Below are 19763 nucleotides of genomic sequence, written 5' to 3' on the forward strand. Positions count from 1 at the left end.
AGTTCAGAGAAAGCACCCAAAGAGAAGTTTCGCATGGAGGACTTCCAAAATAGATTCTACGTGGAATGGCTTAATTAGGGGTATTTCTCCATGTTCGAGGCCTCCAGATGGTGTTGCCTTTGATCGACAGCTCAGCTTCTTTGCGACACATCTCCCCCAGGAGGCCAGAGAATATCTACATTTGGTAACCTCGTACACATCTCCTCTTTCGTTACGTTGGAGAACCGGTCAACTCACTACCACTGGTGATTCACGGCTCACGGTTGAGGACCACTAACATCGCCCGCTAGTCTGCGACGGTCCTCGACAAGACCTGTGATCTCTCCAGGCCAACCGCCGACACCAGAGCCACTTACAACGGCGGTCCTCCCGATGTGTGTCTACATCCAAACCATCCCCCTCTGCGGCCATCCTCCAGCGACGCTGCTTTCCTACGCTTCATGCAACGACGTCCTCGCGCAGCTGATGCGTATTACCGAGCCAGAGGCATGGGAGCCTGAGAACATGGACAAGGTCCCCTTCGACATGCCGGACGACTGTGACCCAGGCCCGGACAATATCTACGTTCTGTACTCGGACGATTACTGCGGTTGGGAGTGTCGGAACAACGCGTACCAGCGGGCGGCTGCCGGTGGGCTCCCGGGCTTTTTTGATGATGAGGTGGGGGGCTTTTTGCCGGATTGTTTCCCAGGGGACGAGAGGGGACAGTTGGTGGGAGTTGGGTATGGTGGTGACCGGAGGCGGATGGTCCTTGGTATGCCTGATGCTGATTTTGGGCCTGGCGGTGAGACATCCGGTATTGGCTGGCGAAGTTTGTGAACAAGGAGATGACGTGACAGCCTGGCGACTTTGAGCGACCCAACTCCTTGAGCATTCGTGGACCGCATGGCATCACCTGGTAGAAACATTGTAGACGACGCGCATAATACCCACGAAATCTGGTCGCATATGTCAATCCGAGCTTCGCGAAGCCACCACAAAGCTTTTCTGGGACTCACTGCGCAGCGCTGTCAGACCAAGCTGGTCGGCTAGTCAGTCGGACAGATCTGACATGTCGTCCTCGGAGGGGTTTCGCCAGTACTGTAGTTCAAAGACACCATTGAGCCCTACAGTCATGAGCGCAGCAAGCTGCTCTTGTTGCCGTTCAGATATCTCGGCCTCGACGTATTGGTTCATGATGTAGAGCCGGAACCCCCTATGTGCACCGCTCGTCCTGAGCGCTTCGATGAAAGACTTTATACCGGCGAAAGTGAAAATAGAGGACCCGTTGATAGAGACCGATTTAAGACGTTGCATTTGCGCAAGCGGACCGAACAGGGCATCTGTCAGGTACTCGCCGTCAAAGCTGAGCTCCTCGAGTTGAGGAAGGCAGTCCTTGAGGAGCACAAGATCTTCAAAAGTCAGCTGGACCTGGTCGATGCCTCCAACCTTTTGCATGATGTCAAGGTCCTTGAGGCTTGTACACTGGCAGATAGAATCGATGAATTTGTCATGCCGCGCCCTGTTTGGGTCGTTAATTTCTGCACCAGAGCGCAGAGACAGGCTCTCAAGGGCCGTCTGGTTGCCCAAGGCAGTATAGAACGCTTCCTCGTCATCAATCAGCTTCAACTGTAAGTCAGTGAGGCGCAGATGTGGTGAATTCATGATGTCGGAAAGAAGCTTGCTTGCGCCGGCAAGGTTTGAGATGACCAGTCGTTTCAAGAATTTGCACTCCTTCAACCAAGCGGCTACCTTGGGAAGAGGATCCTCGCCGCTCACTGCCCACGTGCTCGGCGGCGCAGGGGTGTTGGCTTCGATGCTGAGGCTTTCCAAGTATTGGCATTGGCTCAAGGTATCGAGACTGGCCAGGCAGGTATTCTGAAGACTCGAGAGATCCAACAGTCTCAGCGAGCGTGAGTGTTGCATGAGCCCATCCAGAGCGTTGTGCCCGATCTCGTTGGAACTGTGGACCTTGAAGCTCTCGAGCGAGTTCTCCCGGAGACCGCGGAAGAAGTCAGCCATGTTTTGGTCAACAGTCGGGCCTCTTATGTTGAAACAGGTGAGCTCCTTGAACAAGGGGCAATTGCGTTGGATGGACTCGGCAACCTCGGGGGTCAGGACAGAGCCGTCGCGGATAGACAGGGTGGTCAGAGTTGACAACCTTGATACCCAGACTGAAAGCAGGTCGGTCGGGAGGTTTGCACCCTCGAGACTGACCAGCTGGACGGACTTGTTCTGCTTCTCGGCGGCTTCCTGTGCAAACTTGGTGATGGCGTCACCAACACGCTCAATGATCTTCTGCCACTCGAGGACCGGTCTCCCTTGGCGGGTTCTTGTAGACCCGCTGAGGATCTCGAAGGACTCCATGGGCCCCTTGAAGAAGAGCGATCGCCATCTCCTGTCGCGGGCAATCCCCTGCAGGAGCTGCTCGAGGTCACTAAGCCCAAGCGATCTGATCCAAAGGCAGTAGGGATAAGCTGTCACACCGAGACTGGACATGACAATGGAGCGCCACATCCCAGCCCACCTGCCGGTGTCGCTTGTGCCCGCATCATCCGAGGCGACACTTGAGGAGTCGTGGATGCTGCGTGGTGTGGCTGGTTAGCGACGTGGGACTGCTCGAGCGCGCGTGTTAGAGGGCTGTGTGGGGCCTCGTCACCTGTACAAGAGCGGCAGGGCAAGACTGGCCCAGCTGCGATTTACCAAAGCGCAACGGAAAAGACTTTTGAAGTCTTGCTGGGTCTTCAGATCTTGACAAACAAGCCACCAGATCTCCTGTGGGACTTGACGGTCCATTTTGGACGCGTAGATGTGTTGTGGTGCTGTGCGCGCCCGGCGGTTCACAAGATGGATCAATTGGTGGTACTGCAGGTGAGGTCGATGCCCCGTCGAGGGTGAGGGAGTGCTGTTTGCAATCCCTATGGCCGGTCAATGAGGACGAATTTTGGATTATCAAACTCATCAACTTAGACATGTGTGTATAATACTCAATAAAACGCGTCGGGAACGACAAGAGATGTGAAAGCGACCTGGAGATTAAGGTTGAGGTGGAATGCTTACTCCAACACATGCGCGCTATACCACTTGGCGAGTACTGATGTCACTGGCATGGGACCTCACCTCGGGCCAGTGCCGCTGTGCCGCTGGGAGCTTCAGCTGTCCGACGACGGGCGGGCCGGGCTGGGGTCGGCTCCTTTCGGGCCCTTCAGCATCGATGCAGCAGAGGGGCCGAAAAAGGTTAGGCTGCCTACCTGCGTACATTAGCACCTACCTACCTAGGTACCCAGGTACCTAGGTACGTCTCTACGCTGTCGTGCCGGTACAACAAACAGCAAAGGAGATTGTTGCATTGGGAGCGAGTGCTGTTCTACTGGTGTACCTTTTCAAGTCTGAGGAACAGATGAAGCTCAAATGCATTTCTACTGAGGATCTCGTGCTTGGTCTGCAGTGTGATCTGCGCAATGAAAAGGACGGAATGCCCCAAACCGAGTGTACATAACAAGACAACCCTGATCTGGCGCGACATCCTGGCTTTGGTCATTTCTGCCTCCTTCCTGCCTCGTGGGTCAACACCGTCAGCCCCCCGCCGGTAACGTCGACATTGAAACCGACTCTCACGCAACTCTCGGTGCACAATTCCCCAAGCAATTGGCCAGCTACGAAAGGGTGTGCCGGCTGGCTGAGAGGCCCCTAGCTGGCATGGCTCTCGTCACTTTCACCCTGAGCGAGGACGGCGTGAGCGCCTTCAACGACGCGCTGGTCTGCATCCACAAGTTCAGTGACGACGTGTCGCTTGAGGTCAAGAAGGACAAGGTCAGTCCCGCTGCCCGGAATCCTCATGGGAAGCCGTCCTTCTGGTCGCCTTGGCCGATCTAGGTACTGAACGAACCAAATTCTCAACTGACCAGTTGGTCCTCACTGCGCTCAACCTCTCCAAGTCGGCCTACGTATCCTTTACATTCGCGGCCAACAGATTTTTCTCGCGCTTCCACTTCGATGAGAATACAGAATACCGCGAGAGGTTCTTCTGCTCGATATATATCAAGGTGCGCCCTCTCCGGCTCTGCCAACCACCCCCCCCCCGGCCCCCGCCAGCTATACTGACCTCTGCCAAGGCACTCCTCTCCGTCTTTCGCAACCGCTCAGGTGGCGACCCTAACAGAGACCGAGAGAACGTCACCACCATAGAAACGTGCGATGTGATCATTGATGATGGCCCGGGGAAGAAAAGCCGCTTCATCGCCAAAATCTTTTGCCGTAATGGTGCGTCTGGTCTCTGGCTGTTCCTCAAGTGATTTGCATTTCTGAGGCTTCGGGCAGGCATCACTGCGACACACCGACTATCGTTCGAAGCTAAACCTCCCATTCATGCCAAGTTCGACAAGAACGAGGCCGGCAATCGCTGGTCGGTGAAGTCGAGGACTTTGCGCTCGTTGATGGAGCATTTTGGGCCCGGCATTGATCTTCTCGACATCAACACCGACGGTGAGAATGTTGTCAACTTTACGTGTTTCACCGAAAAGCAAGCAACCGCAAACAACGATGGTAAGGTTGCCTCCATTATTGGATTCACTATCGTGTCAGGCCTGACGAAACGTCAGCTGTACTAAGGAAACCACTCCACACGTCAATCGCAATGGAGATGGACGAGTTCGACGATATCGAGGTGGCCGACAAGCTTCACATCATCATAAGTGTCAAGGACTTCCGTGCCATCCTCCAGCACGCCAATTACACAAGCGGTGCTCTGAATGCCGCTTACTCGAGACCCGGCCGCCCGATGAAAATTTTCTATGGCCTGGATGGCATCATGTGCGAGTTTATCCTGATGACGGTGGATGAGAAGAGCACTACAGTGCAAAAGAAGGGGCAGGGTAAAGCCGCCCCAAAGCCCGCCAGACCAAGCCTGAGCGCCGGCCCCAACACACCGGCTGCGGCAGCCAACAACGAATCCCGACAAGCCACTCCTGCTGCTCCACCGAGGAGGGAACAGCAAGAGCAGCCAGCCAAGATGCCACCGCCAGCGCGAAGGTCAACGGCCCCACGTTCCTCTCAATTCGACATCCGAGCCCCGCTGGTTCAGCCTCAGTCCACGCTCAAATCCGAGTCGCTGTTCCTCCCGCAGCCAGACGACGATGAGTTGTGGGCACCCATGAACCCGGACGATGAGGAAGATGGCGAGAACCCTCGGCTGGAGTGGGATGCTAGTGACGAGCCCGTGAGTATGCGTGGGTGTGTGGGGCTGATGGCGACTGACGTTCTCGCAGAATCCTTCTACCATGCGGATCAGCGATCACTCCGGCAATACCCAAACCAACCCGCCGGGCGATGCTGGAGGGCCTGCACCACCGTTCGTGGAACCGACACAAAGGGTGTCCGAAGTCCGCAGGTTTGGTCTCTTTACAGACTGGTGACGCATGCTGGCTGATGTGAAGGCTGGTTTCGAAGGCGGAAGTCCCTTGTAAACGCCGCTGAAGAGGGCAGGTTGACTGGTGACCACTCAAGGTTGGCTCGGAATCGTGATGCTTATCCAGCTTGTCGCGCAGCCTGCGCCGACACCCACTATTTCAGACCCGGATGGGATGTACTTCTTGGAAGCAATCGTGTTCCACCGTCCCTTGACGTCGTTGTTCTCGGTCTTAGGACCGCAGTTGCCATGCTCGCCCCAGCCCCAAGACAGCACGTCGCCGCCTTCTGTCATGACAACAGCGTGCTCACTACCGATGCGGATCTGACTCAATCTCGGCAATTGCGGCGGCGCCAATTGGCCATGGTCATCCTTTCCCCAGCTAACCAGCGAGCCATCTTGCTGAAGGATATAGATGCCGCCCCAGCTAGCACCGACGTCCTTCCAGTCCAGGGCCGTGGCCGGCGCCGCAGATCTGACACCTGCCTTGTCCGCACCCAGCACAAGGATTTCACCGCTCTCGGGTGCACCGAACAGGCACGTAAACTCCCTGCCGCAGACGGCCCGCGAAACTTTAAAGTTCACGCCCTCAACCCGCCGCGGCTCGTCCGCAACGCCATCCACAGCAGTGCCCAGCTGTCCCTTCCGCCCGTTGCCCCACCCGTAGACCGCCCCATTGCTGAGCACCGCAACGACGTGACCCATGCATGCGGCCAGGTCCACGACCTCGGCACCCGCGGGCGGGAAGTCCTTGATGCGCGAGATCGCCGGTGTCCGCACGATGAACTGGCCCTGCCCCAGCTCGCCCTTCATCCCGACCCCGAACGCCGACACCGCCGTGTTCCTGCCGAGCTCGTCTGCCTGCACGATCACCGAGGCCTCCCATGTCGCGGCTATGAGCCTCACGGGCGCCGGTGCCGTCCCGTCGTCTGTGGCCAGGGGAAGCCTGACAGGGTGTACCACGTGCTGCTGCTGCTGCTCGCCAGTGTTGGTGGCGGGCCCGCAGGCCCCCGTGGAGGCGTCGCCGGCGCACAAGAGCTGGCCGTCCTGGGTCAGCAGCAGGGTGTGGTTGCCGCCCGCCGCGACCTGGACGATGGGCGACGTGGGCTCGGATCCTGCTGGGCTGAAGATGGCCTGCCGCGGGATGGAGACGTCTTGGTCATGGCCGATGCCTAGCTGGCCGGATCCGTTGGACCCGAGTGCGTAGACTACTGGAGTTCTGTTTGAGGCTGACATTTTGCCTGGGCCCTCCCTGTGTGGGATGTTGAAAGAGTAGACGGGAGGTGCCTAGGTTCTGGCAGCCGGTCTTCATGAATAGCTTCCTCGCGGGCTTGCATGTGGTCCGTGCGCGACTACATTACATGACAACTGAGTATTACAAGGCCTTCCCAAGGTTGCAAAGTGAAATGAATTGATGATTCTTAGGAGATCTAAATTGTTCAAATAAGGTCAAAGCTCTTCTGGAGAGTCAACGGACGAGGATAACAAAGCCCCCTGGGCAGTCAATGGAAACATCAAGTTTTTGCAGAGCAGCGCCTGCAGGCGACTTCATTCGAGTTGCTACTATCCATGGATGACATGAAGACCTCGGCAATGCTATTCGATATCTTTCGACAGATTTCCAACGGCAGGGCTTATCTGTAACAGCTGTGGCATTTGAAATCATGGGAAATTCAAAACAAACATCATTGATACTGCATTTTCTGCACTACAGATCCAGCTATCTTTTGTAGAGGAAAACGAGTATATTAGTTGGTGATTCTAACGAGAACTGAGCTCATCAAGAGCAGTTAGGGGGTAGCTATTCAAGTGAGTCGAAGGGAGTGAAGTATAAAGGCGACGAATGTAGGAAGCGCCTATGACCGAATGCTTGTGCCACCATTCGCGACGTGCCTCATCGTGTTGGTCAATGTGGGACAATCTGTATTTGCTCCTAGACGCCAGGGTTCTAGATGATGGCTCCCTCAGCTACAAGAAAGAGCCTTAGGGTAGATCGAGCGCACAGTAATGCCCCACTTTCTCAGGCTCTGCCATCTCCAGGCCTTCGCAGGGTCGGCGATCCGCGTTGATGTTCTCAAGAAGCCACGATAGCCCCCTCATCTGGCTCCAGGCGTCCTCATACTTGGACCTTACGTCCTTGCCGAGGGTGGACCGCTTGAGTTCCATGTTCAACTTGCACGTCAAAACCGGGACTGCCCATGTGCGCAACCATTGGAACATGGGTTTGTTGTATATCGCAGCTGCCTGGATCGCGTCTCGCGGGGTCTGGGGGGGGCCCCATTTGTGCACAGTGTCCAAGAGATACTTTTGAGACATACTCTGTGCCTCGGAATATTGTTTTGGTGAGAGCGTCGCACAATACGTCTCAACCTTTGTTGGAGCCGCGGTGCTCTTCAGCACTGTGCTCCACATTCTCAGCAGTGCATGATATGTTGCATCGAATCCCATCGCCTTCTGGTCCTTCCAGAGTTCATAGTCCCTCAGGGTGCCTGGATTCATGTGCAGTCTGCAGATAGCCTTTGGGACCTCTTCTGTCAGTACGCGGGTCATCGATTGATTCGCCTTGAGGGTGTAAAGGTAGACGTTTCTCTGGTCTTGATCGCCGTTCAACTGAATCAGGCCACCCACGACAAGGGTCAACTGTCGTGCGGATTCATCTATCGCCTCAATGGGCAGGCCCCTACAGAACCATGGCATTGTCGAATTCATGTGCATAAAATCTCCATAAGGCTGGCCGGGCAGGACAGGTACTGGGTTCTGTCCAGTGCCGGCGACCCGTCCACGTCGGTAGGGATAGGAGATACCCCTATAATCCGGGACCCTCGGTGGTGGTCCGGCCTTGAGGATATCGTCGAGGGTCTTGTTGTGTGGCTTGGCTTCGAGCTGCTTCAAGGTGCCGTACACAGCATTCATGTACCGGGCCCAGAAGTTGTGTGAGCGTTTGAGAAACTCGTAGAGGTCTTGCTTCATGTCCAAATTTGGCTCGCGAAGGCCACCAGAGCTAGTCTCACCCACAGCCACAACGAACGCGCTTCTTATCGCTTCGATTGCATCAACGATGGGGTCTTGTCCCCGCTCAATGGCCGAGCTGACGGCTTGGTTAGCGATCTCTATCGTCCTGTTGAGGTGGCTTTCAGGAAACCGCGCATGTCGTAGAGCATTCCAGACATCCTCGGAGTTTTTCTCTCGGGCTGTGACGATACCAGCTTCTGCAATGGCCAAGTTTTGAGGAGTGATGATACCGCAGAGAGTGTCGAGGGCGGCTTCAAATCGACTCTGCGGTGCACCAGGGGGCAACTGCATGGATCTCTCCACGATGGTCCAAGTATTCCCTGCCGCTCGAGCAGGAACGCCAGCCAGCTTGAATCCCCTGAGTATCTCTGGCCAGGGCTTTGACTCTGCCGCCAAGTGCGCAGCCTTCTGGACAAGTGGCGATGTGCTGACATCCAGGTTCAAACCAGGCGCTGCACCGGGCGTATTGGGAGCAGTACCATAAAGCCCGGTCCATGCCATATCAAAAGCCTGGTTGATGATGGTGGAGGCGTGAACAGTGCTTACTGAAGCGCCCCCAGCACCCTCAGCTTGTACGGAGCGTCGTGCCCGTGAAGAGGCTCCTGGTCGTGACTTGGCAGCTTCTTTTTCTGCCACGTAAGCCTCTACCGCTGACACGTCGTCTTTGAACTTTTTGAGGAGCCTGAGAGTTTGCGTCTCACTGTAGCCCCGGTCTTCCATTCTGTCAATAAAACTGTCCAGCGATTCTGATTCGCTTCCCAGGCTCTCGCCTCCGGCGCCCAACTGCACCTCCCCTCCAAAATCTGGCCAACTTGGCTCAGATCCAAATTGCGGCAGTGGAGGCAGCCAACTAGAGGGAGGTTGAGAGGGAAGGTGATTTTGCGGCGGAATAAAGTCTACCATGTGGCTGTTCCCAGTACCCGGATCTATCACCATAACAGGCCCATCATCAGAGTTCCAGTTTGATGAATCAGATTCGGACCAAGGCTCAGAGTCAGACCCATCATCTGGTCTATTGTTCTCAGGAGGCCTGGGTGGCTCTGGATCAGGGATCGAGGGGTCGTCATCACTTGGTAGTTCAGATTCAGGGTCGCTCCCAGGGGTCGAGGGTTCATTATCACTTGGTGGACCAGACTCAGGGTATTTTCCAGGAATCGAGGGGTCGTAAGGACTTGGTGGTTCAGATTCAGGGTCGTTCCCAGGGGTCGAGGGGCCGTCATCACTTGGTGGTTTAGATCCAGGGTCGTTCCCAGGGGTCGAGGGTTCATTACCACTTGGTGGACCAGACTCAGGGTATTTTCCAGGAATCGAGGGGTCGTAAGGACCTGGTGGTTCAGATTCAGGATCGTTCCCAGGGGTCGAGGGGCCGTCATCACTTGGTAGATCAGATTCGGGGTATTTTCCAGGGATAGAGGGGTCGCCATTACTTGGTGGTTCAGATATAGGATCGTTCCCAGGGGTCGAGGGGTCGTTCCCAGGGGTCGAGGGTTCGTTACCACTTGGTGGATTAGATCCAGGGTCGTTCCCAGGGGGATCAGGTGCAGACGGGTCACTCCACTCATCAGGAATGTGAGGCCCCCGGTCAGAATGAGGTACCCAGTCCGACGCATCACTAAACATATCTTCATCGTACGGCTGTCCAGGATCAGATTGGGGCTCTGCTGGGTAATTGGGCCATTGATACTCGTCAGGAAGTCCAGGCAGCGATGGTGGGCTTGGGGGCACCGGGGCTTCGGGATTCGGTAAGAGAGGACCGGGATGGCCCCCCGGCGCCGGTGATTGAGGAAAGTGTGGGGGGTCAGGGAAGCCGGGACCATCAGGGAATTCCAACGGACTATCGAAACCACCGTTTCCGATATTGTCCAGCCAGTTTGAGATATCGTCTCCTGAATAGATGGTCTCCCAGCTACTCGAACCACTGGAGCTTAAGGGCAGGTTGCCGAAATTACCACTGGAGAGAGGGGAAGTGCTGCCCAGATCGCCGACAGGGCTCGCCAGGTTGGACCCTGTCCAGTCCGGAATTGAGCCCAGATTCGCTTGCGGCAAGGATCTGCCCAAGGCGTCGGCGACCAAGGGAGTTCCCATACTCAACGACCATGTTTTTGCAAACCAGCCGAGGACTGCAGCACCAGGGATACCAAGACCCACTGTAAAGACGAGTTAGACAACGGGACAACAAGTATAGGTGTATGTTGCGAAACATGAGGGAGGAGGCTGGAGGAATAGCCTGTCATAGCAACAGCAAGTCCCCTGTGTAGGTTTGACTGTGGGGGAAAATAGCCATCGGGTAGTTGGGAGATCATAGCGACTCTAAATGGTAAGTGGGCTACTTACATCCAATCCCGAGTCCAATGGCCAAGTTTCTTGAATGCCTTTTCGATTTGTCAAGACTTTTTATGACATCTTGTACTACGCCTGGGGCTGTTGGAACTGGAGCAACCGGAGTAGTCTTCGAGCTGGTTTGCTTAGTAGAAGTATGCCCTGTCTCCTTGGTTGTGGTATGTCCTGGCTTCTTCGTAGTAGTACTCCTAGTCTTCTCCGTGGTGGTACTGCCTGACTTTGTGGTACTTCCTGTCTCTGTTGTGGTACTGCCTGACTTTGTGGTAGTTCCTGTCTTCTCGGTGGTGGTTCCTGACTTTGTTGTTGTGCTCCCAGTCTTCTCTGTGGTGGTACTTCCTGACTTGGTTGTTGTGGTGCTCCCAGTCTTCTCAGTGGTGGTACTGCCTGACTTGGTTGTTGTGGTGCTCCCAGTCTTCTCAGTGGTGGTACTGCCTGACTTGGTTGTTGTGGTGCTCCCAGTCTTCTCCGTGGTGGTACTGCCTGACTTTGTGGTACTTCCTGGCTTCTTGGTGGTGGTCCCTGTCTCCTTGGTTGTAGACTCGTCTGGCTTCTTGGTAGTGGTCCCTGTCTCCTTGGTTGTAGACTCATCTGGCTTCTTGGTAGTGGTCCCTGTCTCCTTGGTTGTAGACTCATCTGGCTTCTTGGTAGTGGTCCCTGTCTCCTTGGTTGTAGACTCGTCTGGCTTCTTAGTGGTGGTCCCTGTCTCCTTGGTTGTAGACTCATCTGGCTTCTTAGTCTTGGTGGTCCAGCGAGAAGTTGTACTAAGTGTTTTTGTCACGGATGACCCTGTGGAATCAGTGGATGTTGATCGTGGAGAAGAAGAAGTCGGGCTTTTCGTTACGGTTGTACTAGGGGACCTGGTAGATGACGGGGTGGAAGTTGACTGTGAAGAAGTCGGGCTTTTCGTCACGGTTGTACTAGAGGACCTGGTAGATGACGGAGTGGAAGTTGACTGTGAAGAAGTCGGGCTTTTCGTCACGGTTGTACTAGAGAACCTGGTAGATGACGGAGTGGAAGTTGACTGTGAAGAAGTCGGGCTTTTCGTCACGGTTGTACTAGAGAACCTGGTAGATGACGGAGTGGACGTTGACTGTGAAGAAGAAGGGCGTTTCGTCCCGGTAGAGACAGAACTGGATGATCCTGTAGAAGAAGGGCTAGATGTCGACTGGGAAGTCGAGGACTGGCTCGTGGTCGCAGTGGAAGAAGACGTAGGGCTCGTGGTAGCGGTAGAAGACGACGTCCTAGTTGTTGACTGCGAAGAAGATGTAGGGCTCTTGGTCATAGAGGAAGATGACGTCCTAGTTGTTGACTGTGAAGAAGACGTAGGGCTCTTGGTCATAGAGGAAGACGACGTCCTAGTTGTTGACTGTGAAGAAGACGTAGGGCTCTTGGTCACAGTCGAGGAGGAACTGGTTCGCGAAGATGGAGGCCTAGTCTCTGATGTGGTGGTGTGAGGCACCGAGACAGAGGAGGAATGGCTCGTGCTCTGACTTGTGCTCGAGCTTGTCGTCCATGATGAGCTGGGTTGCTCCGTAGGGGAACTAGTAGTCGACGTGGGATAAGAAGTAGGCGGATGGCCAGTCTCTGACTTTGTCGAAGACGAAAGTGACGACGAAGTTTGGCTTGTGCTCTGGCTTGTCTTGGTGGCTGGAACAGAGCTTGGGGCTGTTGTCACGGTGGCAGACGAGCTGTTACTCGAGTCAGTTGTGGTCGAGTGTGTGGAAGAGCTGTCACTCGAAGCCGTGGTTGTGCTTGGCACGTCACTGGCGGTAGTGGTGGTTGGTTCTGGTATAATGGTAATGGTGGTTGTGCTTGGAACGTCACTGGGCCGACCTGTTCTGACGGTCGTGGTGGTTGGTTCGGGCACAATGGTGATGGTAGTTGTTGCTGGTGCATTGTCTGGGCCTGTGGTACCCGGCTGACCCGTTCGGACGGTCGTGGTAGTTGGTTCTGGTATGATGGTGATGGTGGTTGTTGATGGTATACCGGCAAGTGTCCCGGGTGGTGTGTCGAACCGGGATGTTGCTCGGACAGCTGCGGCACCGGCAAGGCCGAGGAGAGCCGTCCTAAACATGGTCGCAATGTGTGGGGAGATATTGAGCTTCTACACATGTAATAAGCTGATGGGAAAAGTTCAAGGACCTGTGCTAGGATCGAGTTGCTGGTATTATCGATTATAAAGAGAGATCTTCAAGTAGTTTCGCTTCTATTCCGTATATGTCTGAGGACATACATATTTAAGTAGCTATGGTTACAAAAACAGTCTAGATAAGACTACTTTAGCTAGATTTATTTCAAGTTTATATGCATTAGAAAATATTATTCAATATATAGTCTAAAATATAACTATTCTCTCTTTATAATATACTAATAAAAAACAGTTTTATAATAGCACCTCGTAATAATAAGAGTGAAAGCGCCATGTGTAGCTAGAGACATATGTAGAATAGAAGCAAGACTAGATAAGAATACAGCGACGTAATAGTTCAGAATTAAGATGACCTATCTGGACTGTGCACTGCTAGCTATCAACGGCTTTAACGTCCGACTAAAGCTAGGCCACACCTGCATACGAGGTCTCTTGATAGTGAAGATCTGGCCTGGCTGGAGGGTGCCCACACGGCCTTGGGAGACCGTCGTCAGGTCATGGCAACGCTTGCTCAGAATGTGTCCATGGATGCAGGAGGGTCAACTGGTATGCAGGTAATAACTTGGAGGGTGTAGGAATCGAATTGGTAACGAGCGGTCTTGCTCTGGAGCCGTGAACAACCAAACTCTCAAGGTCCCAGAAAGCACACAATACCTAGGTACGTTCTTGCACTGGCTGGATGACCCCGCATTGAGATGCGGAAATGTTGGACTTCCAAGGGTTGCATCGTGACATGGGTCAGTATACTGTGCTCCTGAAGTCCGTAATCACTGCAGATTTGATGACTATGTAACGCCCTGCTTACTGCGCATATCCGAGCCCGGCCTGCTCGGATATGATTCCAAATGGACGCATTGGACCGATGGCCTGGCGGTATATTCGAAGACTGCAGTCTCCACCTCCCAGTTGTTTGCCTCCCTTCCTCTGGTTCCTCATGAACTTTGAGTTATAGGCTCGATCAACTATTGCGGCCCATCATGGCATGGCTTCTAGTTCTCCTGGCAGCTTTCATGCCCTGGCTGACCATCTCGGCCCCCGGTCTGAGCAGTGATGTTTGGTCGGCGTTCAATGCGTCGGTCGACGGCCGCCTGGAGAGGGGCGTGCCTCTTGCGCTGCCGTGCTTCAGCACCTACAACGGAATGGCGCACACGGCCGACGAGACTCTCTGCACCCAGATTCGAGACAACTACACAAACCCTGGCTTCCGGATCCAGGCCCCGGGCGGGTACATGAACGGGCAGGGTGAAGGCTGCTTGTCGGAGCCCGCCGACCAGTGCCTCCTGGACAGCTCCGCCCGGGCGGGCCCGGCGGCCCGGCCCGGCGCCGGCGCCTCTTGCAACCAAGGCAGTGTCCCGTCCTACTACGTGGCGGTCGAGGGGCCCTCGGACGTGACCAAGGCCTTTGCTTTCGCAAGGACAAACAACGTGACCCTGTCCATCAAGAACAGCGGCCATGACTACATGACGCGCAGCAGCCAAAAGGGCTCCCTCGCCCTCTGGACACACAAACTCCAGGACATGAGCCACCACGTCTCCTTCACGCCCGACGGCTGCAGTGGTCCCCAGCACGTCTATGCCGCCGTCGTGACCCTCGGCGCCGGCGTGACCGCCGACACCGCCACGACCTTCGCCACCGCCCACAACGCCACCATCCTCGTGCCCGCGTCCTCCACCGTCGGCATCTCCGGCGGCTTCGTCCTCGGCGGCGGCCGCGGCGTCCTGAGCCCCGTGTACGGTCTGGCCGTCGACAGGGTCGTGCAGTTCCGCCTCGTCACGCCAGACGGCTTGCTGCGCACCGCCAATGCCTGCCAGAACCAGGACCTGTTCTGGGCGCTGCGCGGCGGCGGCGGCGGCACCTTTGGCGTCGTGCTCGAGTCCACGTCGCGCGTCGAGCCGGCGCCCATGCCCATCGCCGTCGCCCACATGGTGCTGCCCGCTGGGAACCTGACCGTCGACACCGCCCTCGAGTGGATAGGGCTCGTCGCCGACGAGTCACTCACCTGGGCTCGACAGGGCTGGGGCGGCCACTTTGCTGCCACCTACCTGACTTATATGAATCCGCTGCCCCGTTTTGCAAACCTGAGCGACGGGGGCGCGCACGCCGCCCGGTCTATGCTGAATGCTTCTGACCATGTCATCTCCCTCGGCGGCACGAGCGTCGTGGAGGTCCTGCCGAGCTGGGCTGACGTCTGGGTCAAGTACAGCAGGCCGGAGGAGCGGCCTTCCGGCGCGTGGCCAGTCCTGAGCGGGCGGCTCGCACCAAAGTCCCTCTTCGAGTCAGGAGTGATCAAGGACGCCTACACAGATTTCTTGAGGCAAGCGCAGCAGTACGGATTTGACCCGCTGACCACCTATGTACCGGCAGACCTGCCATTCACGGTCGAGGGCAGTAAGAATGGCTATGATACTAATACTTCCGTTCATCCTGGATGGTACGACGCACTGTGGAATATCGCCAGTAGTGTATTCCTTTCCGGCAACAGCTCCTACGAGGGGAGGTTGGAGGCTGCGGTGAACGCGACCAAGATCTTGCAGCTCGCACAGGATCTAGTTGGACCCGGTAGTGCATCATATGTTAACGAGGCGAGCCCATTCACAGACGATTGGAAAGAGGCCTGGTGGGGACCCAACTACTCACGCCTGGTCGCTATTAAGAAGAAATACGACCCTGACAAGCTTCTTCAGTGCTGGAAGTGTATCGGCTTTGAGGACGATGATGTGGAGAGCCCGCGGTACAGTTGTCAGGGGAAGCTACAGCGTGACATTGATCGTGCTGTTTCATGATGTAAAAGATTGAGCGTAGCGTACAGTAATCAACACAGAGGATAGCCTCTCTAGGTCACGATGATGTTGCCGACCAGCTCAGAGAAAAGCCTTGCTGTTCACGGAGGTGAAGCGAGCCAATAGAGCCGAGGCTGTCACAGCTATCGCCGAGGCCGAGACCCAGGTGTTGGGACACTGCTAGTCGTATCTCAAGGCGAGAGGAAGTGACGAATTTGTATATGCTTGCACTGCGATTGGGCCGCACATATGATGCTTCATTGTTCGTTATCCGTCGAAGAGGAAGGGCGACCCTGAAAGTAGAGAGCCGCCCTGTTCGATCTGCACCACGAGCAAGTTGTAGGAGACGGCGGCACATTTCTTTTCGACAAGGCCGATATAACCAACTCCACCCTCGCCAGCTATAAGGCTGCTGGTAATGATAGCCATGCGGTCGACATTTTGGAATGCTTCCGGCGCCCGGATCAAGGCACTTGGCTCTCCTCCATTCGGTCCGTCTTCAGCTTTCAGCCCTGCTGATCGGTCAGCTTCGTCTTCGAGTGCTTCGAGTTCCTCGGGCTCTGAGCTCAGTGCTATGGGTGATGTCCAGGGAAACAGCCAAGGCCGCTCGAACAGCCCTATGAGTGGTGTTATAGGAAATGGTCCAGGAAGCCCAAACAGCTAAGAACCATTTGAGTCGCCCGCTAGGAACCAGCCTGGCGCTATTGCTGTCTGTGACAAGCGAAGTGATGCCCCCCCCCTGGCTAAATTCATATATACGCACGTGCCATATAATTTTTTTTACTCCCTTTAAAACTAGTCTTTTCTTAATAACTCTCTAATTAACTAACTAAAAATTATATAAAAAATATATTTATAATCTTTATTTTAAATTCTATAAGGTTATATTTTTAAAATATTTATTTAAATAAGTTTTTATATATTTTAATAAAATTTAAAAGTTAAATAATTAAATATTTTAAAAATATACTTTTATTAAGTTTTAAATAAGGATTTTAAAAGTACTCTTTTTATAATTTTAAATAAAGATTTAAAAGAGTTTTATAAATATTTATATATATATTAATAAAATTTTATTTTTAATTAAATAAATATTTAAAAATTATATTTCTATATAGTTTTTAATAATAATTATAAATATATTTTTTATATATTTTTTAGGTATATAATAAAGGAGTTATTAAAAGAAAACTACTTTAGAAAGAGAGTAAAGAAATTTGTGTGGTATGTGCGTATATGCGAATTTAGCTAGGGGGGGTATCACTTCGCTTGTCACAGACAGTGGTTCCGCCCGTGGCAGAACTGGCGGCCAGCCGGCGGGGACCGCGCCCCAACCGCCTGAGAGGCCAGCCGAGTCGCCTTCACGTGGGCGTCATACTGTTTAGTCGGATAGTCGCAACTCTGAGTCCCCTAAGACACCCTCTGGAAACGTCACCTATCGTCGACGTACACCTCCATAACCGAAGAACTGAACGCAAATAGTGAATGCTACTGGGCCTCGCCTGGCGATGCCACTCAAGTTTGAAGACTTCATGATTGGACAGCTGTCTTCGTCCATGGTCTGAAATCGCCTTGAGGCATTCGAGCTGCACCATAAGCCTGCTCTCTCTGTTCTGGTCTGTTTCCCCTCTAGATCAAATCCTTTGCTTGGAACTTTAGACTTCCAAGTTCGTTTAGATAGATGCCAATAAATTGGGTTGCTGGACCAGCCCATTTCAACCTACGACCAAATATGGAGGTTTACAAGAGTTGTCTGATAGTCGAGGAGGTGACCAGTTAGTTGGCCGGTTGACCAAGCTCAAGCTGTCTGCAGGGTGGGAATCGCCGCGCTACATCACCGGGACCCTCTGTGGTATAATGGTCAACTTCTTCAGGACGTCGAGCCCGATGATGCGCAGAGTCTACGGGAAGGAAAATGTTGGCACAGCGATACCCTAAAGTCATTATCTTGCAGTTTCGGGGCTCGTTTTGGTCAGCGGACAAACGACGTACATTAGCGACGACACGGAGCTGGGAGATATCTCGGCCGAAGACTACGCCTTTTCAGCCGGAAGACGCCTCGCCAAGCCAGGGGGGCAGGTACCGTCCTCATAAAGGACACAAATTCCCCTCAATCCAAATCTTGCCAGGTCGAATTGCACGCCTCGGACGTTACGATTGGTCATTGCTATTGACGAAGCGCCTCCTCCATCATCTGCCTTGAAGCATATCCCCGCCAGGTATGACTTCCCCATAATGTTTCTGAAGCTCGCATAGATATAGTCCAATTTCCCGTTGGTGACGATGGTACGAACTTTAGGCTTCATTGTGACCGATTCACTGACCTGGGGCAGAAGTTGGGCAGCAAGCTTTTTTTTGTCCTCAATAAAGACTGAAAAAGTGTTAAGCTGAGCCGCTTTGTGACTTGCAACTGGATTTCCAAAGGTACGTTGGCGAGCCTGGAGAGTAGCCTGCTGAGATCGGTTATGCCGTTGAAGTGGCGGCTGTCAAAGGGCAGCAAGCGGTTGTTGTCAGAGTCAAACAGAGGCTGCGGTGGGTCTGTTGAGGGCTCAAATTCGGCATGGTAATCGTGAGACTGATCGTAGATAGGCCAGTTATCAAATGGGCGCGTCTGAAATGCAAACCGGAGTAAGACGAGCGGATCGTTCAGAATAGGAACGTTTGCAGCCTCCCAGCAGCACCTCAGCAGCACCTCAGCAGCACCTGTGCGCGTAGAATACAACGCGGTCTGGGTCTCTATGGTCGCAGGAATGCGCGCCATTTAATGCATTATCGATCAGACAGAGTGCTTGCATCCGAGCACATCGGTTGCCCATCGTGGCTTGCGCGGCTCCTTCCAGATCGCATCGCGTCGGTTGCTTCCAAGAACGCGCGGACAGTACCATCAGCGGCAGTACAGGGGAATACTTGAAGTTGATTTCGCTAGCATCATTGGGCTTGCAAAAGATAGAACCCAAAAGACCAGTGCACACACGTGAAATTAGTTCACACCTCCATTGTGGGTGATCTGTCGAGTTCTAATATGGTAGACGTTCGAGGCATAGGAAGCAGCGTCAGAGTCGACAGAGATGGCGACCCTCCGAATCATCATCCCTCGAGTACCCAATTCGACAATACTTAAGTACTTTGCCAAGACCATATATCCCAGGCTCACTCTTTAAAGTATTTACTTTTCAAGTGGTTGCAGCCTGTCTCATTAATAATCTAACCCTGCCTGTAATATGAGTATTAGGCCATATCTCTTCAGAGACCTTGGAGTTGGAGATAAGGTGGGATCCCCCTATAGTCTTGGTAAAGTGTCGTTAGATTGGGTACCTAGGTATTCGAGGGATGAGTTGCTGATATGGTCGGGAGTGATTGATCTGAGAAGGGAGGGTCGGGCGAGGCGACCATTAAAGGTCAGGCATGACATCTAATTGCGTGCCTACTGTGCTGTCCATCGTGTGCTTGTCTCCTGAGAGGCAGATGCTGGATGTTGGTCGGGTCGTGGCCGGTCGTGGCCGGTCGTGGCCCACAGGTGTTGTTGGGGCGTGTAGCGTACCGAAGTACCTAGGTGTCCAGGTACCCAACCGGCAAAACCGTGGACGAATTAGTCGCCGGTGGAAGAAATTCCCTATGGAAAACCTCCTGAATAATAAATCTCCATGAGATAGCTAGATTGAAAAAAAAAAAAAAAAAAAAAGCCACAGAGAATCCACGGTAATGGTCTCAAATTTCGCGATCACTTGCGAGTCGAGACCGAGTACTTAGCTACTTAAGTACCTACTTAGGCAAGTAGCCTCGAGTGCTTGGGCCGACAAGAGCTAAGTCTAGGCAGAGGTGGGGCGGCCGCCAGCTTAGAACGGCTTAGCGCCTTGGTGCGCCCACGGAACTCGCTGAAGCTTTCCTCCGGGCTGGAATTTTTATATGAAAACTCGACGATCTTGTCAACTTCGTCCTGGCTTCGTACCACTTCCATCAACTTCACACCGCAGCAGCTCACACATCCCCCGCGCCGGGAAGCAACGAGCTATCCACGAGAGTGTCAGAGCTCCTAGAATGTGATCCGTTTCTCGCGAGCTCTGTGCCACCCTCAGTTGCTGGTTGACCTGCAAAG

The 19763-nt window shown here is 53.9% G+C and overlaps 6 protein-coding genes across 6 annotated transcripts; 3 read left to right on the forward strand and 3 right to left on the reverse strand.

Moving 5' to 3' along the window:
* Positions 1 to 50: 50 nt before the first annotated feature.
* KVR01_008627 (uncharacterized protein) lies at positions 51 to 3009 on the reverse strand. The gene is made up of 3 exons (XM_044788647.1): positions 2639 to 3009; positions 999 to 2563; positions 51 to 938 (listed from the first exon to the last, which is right to left on the reverse strand). The coding sequence occupies exons 1-2, from the start codon at positions 2773 to 2775 to the stop codon at positions 1033 to 1035; spliced, it is 1668 nt and encodes a 555-aa protein (XP_044642394.1). The 5' UTR covers positions 2776 to 3009; the 3' UTR covers positions 51 to 938; positions 999 to 1032.
* On the forward strand, positions 373 to 819 carry KVR01_008642 (uncharacterized protein; the record flags this gene model as incomplete). The annotated part of the gene is made up of 1 exon (XM_044793094.1): positions 373 to 819. One exon carries the CDS (start codon positions 373 to 375, stop codon positions 817 to 819), a length of 447 nt encoding a protein of 148 aa, XP_044642409.1.
* A 316-nt stretch (positions 3010 to 3325) lies between the features above and the next one.
* Positions 3326 to 6788, forward strand: KVR01_008692 (uncharacterized protein). The gene is made up of 5 exons (XM_044782913.1): positions 3326 to 3792; positions 3888 to 4025; positions 4095 to 4242; positions 4300 to 4524; positions 4581 to 6788. Exons 1-5 carry the CDS (start codon positions 3679 to 3681, stop codon positions 5405 to 5407), a joined length of 1452 nt encoding a protein of 483 aa, XP_044642459.1. The 5' UTR covers positions 3326 to 3678; the 3' UTR covers positions 5408 to 6788.
* KVR01_008725 (uncharacterized protein) lies at positions 5480 to 6622 on the reverse strand (the record flags this gene model as incomplete). The annotated part of the gene is made up of 1 exon (XM_044781955.1): positions 5480 to 6622. One exon carries the CDS (start codon positions 6620 to 6622, stop codon positions 5480 to 5482), a length of 1143 nt encoding a protein of 380 aa, XP_044642492.1.
* A 539-nt stretch (positions 6789 to 7327) lies between the features above and the next one.
* KVR01_008802 (uncharacterized protein) lies at positions 7328 to 12812 on the reverse strand (the record flags this gene model as incomplete). Its single annotated transcript, XM_044792318.1, has 9 exons — positions 7328 to 10545; positions 10733 to 10819; positions 10856 to 11399; positions 11803 to 11892; positions 11992 to 12036; positions 12106 to 12147; positions 12196 to 12279; positions 12349 to 12385; positions 12424 to 12812. 9 exons carry the CDS (start codon positions 12810 to 12812, stop codon positions 7370 to 7372), a joined length of 4494 nt encoding a protein of 1497 aa, XP_044642569.1. The 3' UTR covers positions 7328 to 7369.
* Positions 12813 to 13839: 1027 nt separating this feature from the next.
* Positions 13840 to 15856, forward strand: KVR01_008684 (uncharacterized protein). Its single transcript, XM_044784119.1, has one exon. The coding sequence runs from the start codon at positions 13865 to 13867 to the stop codon at positions 15668 to 15670; it is 1806 nt and encodes a 601-aa protein (XP_044642451.1). The 5' UTR covers positions 13840 to 13864; the 3' UTR covers positions 15671 to 15856.
* Positions 15857 to 19763: the final 3907 nt, after the last annotated feature.

Source organism: Diaporthe batatas (assembly GCF_019321695.1).
Source record: "Diaporthe batatas strain CRI 302-4 chromosome Unknown Contig00010, whole genome shotgun sequence".
NCBI classification, from domain to species: Eukaryota; Fungi; Ascomycota; class Sordariomycetes; order Diaporthales; family Diaporthaceae; genus Diaporthe; species Diaporthe batatas.